This window comes from Ursus maritimus, unplaced genomic scaffold, assembly GCF_017311325.1.
Source record: "Ursus maritimus isolate PB19 unplaced genomic scaffold, ASM1731132v1 scaffold_25, whole genome shotgun sequence".
Taxonomy (NCBI): domain Eukaryota; kingdom Metazoa; phylum Chordata; class Mammalia; order Carnivora; family Ursidae; genus Ursus; species Ursus maritimus.
In genome coordinates this window covers 2,192,669-2,201,283 of record NW_024425008.1, presented here as the reverse complement: position 1 = coordinate 2,201,283, position 8,615 = coordinate 2,192,669, and the positions used below count along the sequence as shown (strand labels likewise).

Genomic DNA, 8,615 nt, shown 5'->3' with positions numbered 1-8,615 from the left:
GGGGGGGGGGGGGGGGGCAGTTACTCTAAAGTCAGATGGGGCTGGAATACAGAGCCAGTGGGGAGCTAGCGGAGGGCAGATTCTCTCTTCTTTAGTTTTATAAACGCTCGGTCGAGCTTTGGGAGACAACAGTCCCAACTCCTTTCTGCCGCGGGAGAGCACAGGGCCACAGGGTGACGCGGGTTTTCTGTGGGCTCTTGTTTACTGTGAAATGAAATGTCCGTGGTTCTTCTGGAAAGTCAGGAAGAGCAGAGACTAAACAGAACTTTACGCTCTTCCCCTGTCACGTCATCTGAGGGTAAGCGCACCGGTGTTTGTCTCTGCTGGCGGCGGCGTTGGCCTCGTAACCTCTGAGTGCACGGCTGCCCTGTGCCACACGCACGCTCGGCAACATGACCAATTCGGTGCAGTGTGATCGCTCGTCTCTCAGACGAGCAGCCAGCTGAAGTCACACACGAGGACAGGTGACAGCAGCTGGGCAACAGTGCTCTGCAAAAGCGGCTTTATGTGCTTCTGCCTGGTAGCAGAAACCTTTTCCTTCGTTCCCTGGCAGGCCTTCTGATCGGCTGCCAGGACCCCCCTCTGTCCTTGAAGCCGCTGCCCCGTCACATGCCTGCAGGTTGTTTCCTCTGCAGGCACTCTGGGGACAGAGCCATGGGGAGTGAGGCCCAGCTTCCTGGGGGAGCAGTACGCACAGTGCCAGAGTCCCTGGGCTTTGTGGGAACTGTTCCAGAAACCGTGCGCTCCACTGCCTGTCCAGGCCGTTGCCCTGACGTGGGGATTACTGCGTGGCCGCATCTGTGGCATATACTCTCCCGCGGTTTCTGCTCTGGAGGAAGCAGGTTCTGATGGCGGTGCTCCTTCGCTTTTCCAGTGTGCTCATTTGCTTGCCATGTGTCCTGCAAAGAGAGCGCTCCCCAGGTGTGCCCCATCCCTCCTGAGCAGTCCAAGCGGCCTCTGGGCGTGGACGTGCAGAGAGGCATAGGAACAGCCTACAAGGGCTACGTCAAGGTAGGACGTGTGAAGGCCTGGGCGGGGGAGGGCACTTTGCATCAGCTCCACTCTCCCCGTCTTGGGCGTGATGACCCATAGTCACAGTACTGCTCTTGACAGCCGACCTTTGTTGCTTTGTCAAGTGACCTTTGTGCTGGTCCGGGGAGGCCTCCCCTCCTGGGCAGTAAGGCATTCAGGCCCGGGTTCTGGGGACCCCAGAAACATCCTCCGTCCTCCTGAGCCCCCCGTCCACCTTTCAGACACTTAAAGATAGGGTTCCAGAGCCGAGTGCTGTTTGATAACCAGTGTCCAGACAGCCTCAGAGCTACGGCGTTCCAAGATGCTCTGTGTGTGGTATGAACACACCTTTTTGCTGAGTTGCCCACTTTGTCCCCTGCATCATCTTATATCCTGTATGGACCCCTCCCCAGTCGTGTCCTGAGTCTTCCTGAGCCCAGACCCCGCTCTGGCCACCAGCCTGGGAGGGTCATGGGGGAGCTGTCCCTGGAGAAGTAGGCCAGCCACGCAGCAGCTGGAAGGAAACCCTTGGCAAAGAGGCTCCTGGGGCCCGGGGCCTGCACTTCCCGCTGCCTGGACGTGTTGCGGCTGGCCTTTCCGGTCCAGTGGAATGTGCTCACTGTTATCTGTAGGTCCCGAAGCCCACCGGGGTGAAGAAAGGATGGCAGCGGGCTTACGCAGTGGTCTGTGACTGCAAGCTGTTTCTGTATGACCTGCCCGAAGGAAAATCCACCCAGCCTGGTGTTGTCGCCAGCCAGGTCCTGGACCTCAGGTCTGTTCTGTGTGGAGTTCTGACCGACTTCTCTTTAGCCCAAAATGGGAATTTGTTGCCGGGTAATCTTTAACCTCATGTATACTTTCATATTCTTGGTCATCATGGAGTTCTAAAAACAGGTGCTTGACGAGCGTGCTAGAAACTTCCCCGTGTGGGTATTTTTGCACTCAACAATTTGGCATATAGGTATTTAACATAAGACTACCTGCCCCAGGAACGGGTAGAAGATTTCCCAGAAACACACTGCCCGGCCTAAGGTGTCAGCACCTGCACATCCTCTCTGTGACAGAAATCTAGAGCCCAGGGCTCTGCCGCATGACACCTTCCCTTCCCTCGCATCTCTCATCACCTGCCTTCCTCGCATTTGAGAGACAGAGGTGGCAAAGCATCCCCTCTCCCTCCCGGCTTCTCTTAGGACTGGTGTCCAGCTCTGTGTTTCCCTATTTGTAAAATGGGCACGATGACCTCATTAAGTCGGAGGTTTGTTGTGAAGATCAAAGCAGTTCCTAGAAGGCGCACGCTCAGCACAGGGCCTGGTGTCCCGTCTGCCCGTCGGCATCTGCCGTGGGCGAGGGCCTGGCACCTCAGTCTCCACACTGGTGCTTGGGGGCCACGGGCTGCACCAGGTGCCCCTGACGTCGGCTTCAGGGACAGACGTGTAGCTGAGTCACCTCCACAGCACCTCCCACTTCCACATCCCCAGGCGATCCTGCTTGTCCGTCAGTGGGCACAGGTGGGCCCTGGCCTGGTGGCCAAGAGCCCACAGGCAGGTAGCCCCAGGATGTGGCGTCAGGTGCAGCCCAGGATTTAGAGTGTCTGACGGGGCTTACACGGCTGTTTCCGCAGGTTGTGTCCTGTTCTTTAGAAGCCGTCACCAAGCGGCCACTTGATTGTAGCCAAGTACTGGCCAAATGAGCGATATGTTTGTGTCTGGAAGCGTATGGCACGACTAGAACCATGTGGCTCAGGGAAAGTGCTTTTAGTCTCACACGTCCCTCATCACTGAAACACCTGCAGGATTCTTGAGTCTGTGAGCTTTGTCAGCATAAGCGCTTTCTTATCCCGCTGGAGGCAAGGGGCCAACATTATATTCTAGAAAGTAGAGCCATGGAAGTATCCTTTCTCAGGAGATTGGTAGCACAGGGGGTGGGGGACAGTCCCGTGTGCATATTTTTTTCTGATGTTCCAAGTGTTCTGTTTCTTACCAGAGATGAGGAGTTCTCAGTGAGCTCAGTCCTGGCCTCAGACGTCATACATGCTTCCCGCCGAGACATCCCGTGTATCTTCAGGGTATGCTTCTTTGTTTCTTAGAGATGTTTCGTTCATCCTAAAAACGAAATCCTGTGGTTAAAATGGAACAGTTCTTGGGAGCATTTCACTGTGCGGTAGCAAGGGGCCAGCAGACCCGGAGTAGACCTTCTGTTCCTCCACCCCTGTCTTGCTCCAGATGCCTTCCCTTGTGTTGGGGTCCCTCCTGCCCGGGGTCCCGTCGCCCCCACGTCACCGGCACTGCCTTCCATCCTGCACCTCACGCAGTCTGTATGTGCATTCACAACGTGTCGGATGCTGGGAGCCGCCGCGTGGTCCTTTATGGATGGCATATGCCGCCGCGGCTCCCCTCCCTGGGACTTACTGTCCTCAACTGGAGGAAACAGACGGAGTCAGTAGACGTTTCCCGGCAGCATTTTTGTTGGCCGAGATGGAGCGTCCCCCAGTGAGTTCATGTTAGATGGTGTGGCATTAGGAAGCCTCTGAGCGATTGCAGATTAAGGAAAGAATCACCCCCAGCACCTCCGTTCGGAGTTTTTATAAACACAGAAGAATTTTCACTGACCACAAAATGAAGTCCAAGAACCTCTTTTCCGACCTCACCTGTCCATTCAGAAACTGCCTCATACGTATGATACAGAAAATGGTCATCCCGGGTGCTTAAACGCTGACCGTTTTAGCAGCCAGCACCTTCCGGGCTCCTGCTCCCTGCTCAGGGGATGCTCACGGGGAAGCGTGTGTGGGCAGAGCGTTTTTGCGGGAGATTCGGTTTTCCCTGTTTTTTGTTAGTTATAGTAAGGTCATTCAAGAAACCCGTCGTAAGATGGGGTAACTCCATCACACTGTTGGCAAGAGCGAAATCCGACAGGGACGCAGGGCCCCTGTCTATGGCAGCAGAGCCCCTCACAGCCTCTGTGGGCACCCCAGAATCGGGACTCCGAGGTCGCCAAGTCAGAGTGCTGGGCCGCACACCCTCCAGCGTGAGGTGGTGGCCAGGCCAGGCTGTGGGCGTCTGTGTGCTGTGCTTTGGTTGTCTTATGGCTCTTTTCTTTGTCTGTCACGAAGGTGACAGCCTCTCTCTTAGGGACACCTTCTAAGACCAGCTCACTGCTCATTCTGACAGAAAATGAGAACGAGAAGAGGAAGTGGGTTGGTATTCTAGAAGGACTGCAGTCGATCCTCCACAAGAACCGCTTGAGGAACCAGGTCGTGCATGTCCCGCAGGAGGCCTACGACAGCACGCTGCCTCTCATCAAGGCCGTCCTGAGCGCCGCCGTCCTGGGTGCGTGCCTGGGGCCGCGTGGGGCCGCGCTCTCGAAGCGCGGAACAGCAGAGTGTTAGTGGGTGCTGTGGTCTCTGATCTGCCCTCCAGCAGACACGGCCACGTGTTGTCCATTGGAACAGAGTTCCTGCGTCTGCTTTGAGAAGCCAGTGGTGTGTGTCAGCAGTACTGACATTCATGTCTCCTGCCTTGACAGATGGAGACAGGATCGTGGTTGGCCTGGAAGAAGGGCTCTATGTGATAGAGGTGACCCGCGACGGTGAGTGCACAGGAGCTGCTCTCCGTCCTCCCCAGTCCGTGCAGATGGGTGTGGGATGAGTAGCAGGAACCTGCACGAGCCAAGATGCATTCAGAGATGTGTGAATTACGTAAACGAAGGGAAAGGCAAACAGCTGAGAAATGTTATTTGCAGCAGACAAGACAGATGTTCAGCAGATGTCTGGGGTGTCCACTGGTGCCTCAGTCAGGGCAGGGCCCTACCCACAGGCTCAGCAGAGCACAAGACCAGCCAGCACCACGGGTGGGTGCTCACTGAGCTCGTCAAGGAGAGGAGTGAAGAGGGAGTTGGAGGCAGGGAGAGCCTCCTAGAAGGAGAATCATGTACTGAATTCCTCTGAGGCCTTACTGAAACTTTCCTTCCTCTGCTTCAAAGTTTGACATTTCCTTCTTCTGGCAAGAAAATGCAAAGTATCCCATGTCTCCCCTCTTCACCACCCTGTGTCTCAGGAGAGAAATGGAAGGAAACTAGAACCGGCCTGGGCCCTGGGCCATGCTCTCGGCACGTCCCCCAGAAATAAGGAGCTGCTCCATGGTGGGCAGCGTTCCCTTCCTGCTGAGCCCTGTGTGAATGCGTGTCACCTCCCGGGGTGGCCACTGCTGGCCCGCGTCCAGGGCTGTTGGTCCCTCAGGTTCCAGACCAAGGGCTCTGCTCAGAGAGCTCTTAGTGCAGCTCCTAAACCAGTTAGGGTATTGGGGATGTTGGGTTAAATTGGGGGCGGGTGCTTTCGGAGAGTTTATCTGAGGATCCAGTGAGGTTGAAGACAGACCTTTGTTCCCCAGATGCAACCCAAGGGTTCTTGTCTTCAGGGATGAACTGGAAAGAGGTCCAGATCCACCCCCCGAGGCCACAGTGCACTCAGCATCTTCCAGCCGGGGGTGGGGGGGCTGGTAGCACGGAGGCAGAGGGAGGAGTGTGAGAATGGTGGCCCCTGGGGGCTTCTGAAGGGGGACGCTGCCCTGGCGTCTGCAGGACAGTGAGGTTGGCAGGGGTGGGGGCACATCCTAGAGCGTGTTCTAGAGCTGGCTGGCGGGGAAGGGAGCCGATGGGGAGGTTCCTGGCGCACTTGGGCAGATGCCCGTGAGCCGCTGTGAGATGCTGCTGTTCCCGTTCCCGCAGTGATCGTCCGTGTTGCTGACTACAAGAAAGTCTACCAGATCGAGCTTGCGCCCAAAGAGAAAGTCGCCGTCCTCCTCTGCGGCCGGAACCACCACGTCCATCTCTGTCCGTGGTCTGCTTTCGATGGGGCAGAAAGTAATGTCGACATCAAGCTTCCAGAAACAAAAGGCTGCCAGCTCATAGTGACCGCAACACTGAAGAAGAGCTCCTCCACCTGCCTGTTTGCGGCTGTGAAACGGCTGGTCCTTTGCTATGAGGTCCAGAGAACTAGGCCTTTCCACAGGAAGGTCAATGAAATTGTGGCCCCTGGCGCTGTGCAGTGGATGGCCGCGCTCAAGGACAAGCTCTGTGTTGGCTACCCTTCTGGGTTCTCTCTGCTGAGCCCCCAGGGGGACGGGCAGGCTCTAACCCTGGTAAATCCCAATGACCCCTCGCTTACGTTCCTCTCACAGCAGTCTTTTGATGCCCTTTGTGCTGTGGAGCTCAAAAGCGAGGAGTACCTGCTTTGCTTCAGCCACATGGGACTGTACGTGGACCCACAAGGTCGGAGGTCACGCATGCAGGAGCTCATGTGGCCTGCGGCGCCTGTTGCCTGTAGTATGTATATGTTTTTCTGTTGCCATATCCCTGTTGCTGCTCTTCACCTCGACAGTCAGCATGCATTCTAGTTTGCTTTGGTTTGTGTCTCAGTTCCCTTAGCTGAGCGGTTAGGAGGTGCCGGAGAGGCGGGCCCCGTGCATTTCTTCAAGAGAAGGTGTGGTCCGCATCTCGGGCCAGCTGAGGGGGCGGGGGGCTTCCCTCTAGCGCCAGCCTCTCTCGGAGCACCAGGGCTTTGCAGGGGCCTCTCAGCTGAAGAACCCTGAAGGGCATGATTTATAAACTCACATGGTAATAAAAACAAGGTAAAGGGTTTTGGTAGCCAGAAAAAAAATTCAGCTTCAGTGTGCAGGTTAAAGTTCCTGCTGGGACAGACATGTCCCTGGAAATGCTGGGAGCCACGTCCCGTTGTTTGCCTAGTTTCAGTGGCTTTCTGTGGAAGGGGGTCCCTGGACAGGAGTCTCTAAGGCCTGAGCCTGATGAGCCAGAGCCCCGAGTCGGCTCCGTGGGGCACTTCCCACTGTCTGTTGCTCTTAGCAGACTCTACGCCTCAGATCACCTGCTCGGTGTCTCCCGAGTCAGAGAAACAGCAGGTTGGACAAAGAGCAGGGAGTGATGAGACAGGCCACAGGGTACACGCTGATGTTGAGCTGATGGGGGAGGAGGGGTACGGTGGGAGGTGGGGGTGGTATTTTCCTTAATTATCTAAAACGGTGACATTTTGTGTGCCTCGTTGCTGGCCACACCAAGCTGGCAGAGTACCCAAGGGTGTAGGAACTGGGACGTCAGGCCCTTGGGATCCGCCGGCGTTCGGCTCTCTGGGCCTCTGCATGTTCCTTCATTCGGTCAGCCCTCAGCCAGGGCAGCAGACAGGCGGGCAGGCAGGTGGTGGCAGGCCAGGTCCCTTCCTTGCTGTGTCCCATCCTCCTCATGGGCAACCTGGACAGGAGAAGCCTCAGAGCCACATGGCAACCCTGCCTATCACGGTCTTTTCCTTCTGAACCCTGAGTTTTTGAAAAGTTTATTGTGGAAAGGTCACTAAGCGTGATGTTTTTGGCATCCTGGCTGTGTGGCTGGCACACACACCTAGTGCTCCTGTGTTGGCCTTTCCAGTTCTCACTACTCCCTTGTGGCCTTTTTGCTCCCTTGTGCACAGTACAGATGCCAGATCTGTTTTAGAGCCGGCGAAAAATAAGTCACTAACGTTCAGGCTGGAGAACTAAAACTCTGTTGCCTCCTCGTTCTACACCCGTGCTGAGCATTCACGTGTGTGCTCACCTGTGCCCAGTCACATAGGGAGGCGCAGTCAGTCCCACCTGGCCAAGGAGGACAGAGGGCCGCGCGTGCGGCACCCGGTGGGGCCGGCTCCAACGCCCATCTCTCAGGCTCCCCAGCCCGTCCTCTTGCTCCTGGTGTTGATGTTTTAATTTACAGTTTTCTTTAGACTGGACGCCTCAGTTGATCACTTTTATCAGCAAGCCACACACACACAGATCTCTCCTTGGCTCCTTGCAAAGGAAGCCCCACGTGTTCCCAAGTAAGAGGAGCTGCCCCAGGGGCCTCTGTGTGGAGAACGGTCCTCTGAAAGTTACTTCAGAAAGTTTTTCTGCATGTCACTTCTGTGACGGGCTGCTGGCTAGTTCCGGCCACTTGGCCACTTCCTAAACCCTGTTTCATTTTCCAGTGTGTATTCAAAAGAGGGGCCGAGCGTGCAGTCCATTGGGAAGTTGACGGCAACACATCAGGAGAAGCCTTTCAAAGGCTCATGTTCAGTTAGTGATGCAGGGTGCGAGGGAGTTTAACTCAGCCCTGGAAGGCCGGAGGACCGGGGCCGAGCCGTGCCGTCCGCGGGGCTCTGTGCTTCCGCAGCGTGGCGCTGGGGACGCCACTGCACACCTCGTACCTGCCTCGCCATCCCTGGCAGGCCCTCTCCTGCGGCCTGCTCTCCTTCCCCCGGTTCAGATAGTCTTACTGCAGTTCTAAAGGTGGGGACTGTCCCCTTAAACTTCGAGTGCCAGATGGGCCGGTCCTTGGTGTGTACCCGTGCCCACCTGGCAGGGTCCCATCACTGAGGACCAGGAGGGATCGGCCCCCCCCGCTGCAGGGCTCAGCACAGGAAGCTGGGTGCTGGCCCGGGTGTGTTCCCACCGGCCTAGCAGAGGGCTGCCCGTGAACACCCCAAGGCCCAGTCTGAGAGCCAGCCAGTGGGTGAGTGGCGGGGGGGGCGGGGACGACCAGCAGGACTGTGGCCCCAGAGCTAGGCAGCAGGTTTGTGTGGAGATTGT

The 8,615-nt window shown here is 56.7% G+C and overlaps 1 protein-coding gene across 1 annotated transcript in view; it reads left to right on the top strand.

Moving 5' to 3' along the window:
• Nucleotides 1-8,615, top strand: part of CDC42BPB (CDC42 binding protein kinase beta) — a 103,275-nt gene that overhangs the window by 87,762 nt on the left and 6,898 nt on the right. Inside the window, 5 exon segments of the mRNA XM_040641386.1 lie at nt 1,644-1,783; nt 2,995-3,076; nt 4,121-4,337; nt 4,534-4,596; nt 5,734-6,330. Of these exon segments, the coding sequence (XP_040497320.1) occupies nt 1,644-1,783; nt 2,995-3,076; nt 4,121-4,337; nt 4,534-4,596; nt 5,734-6,330 (1,099 nt within the window).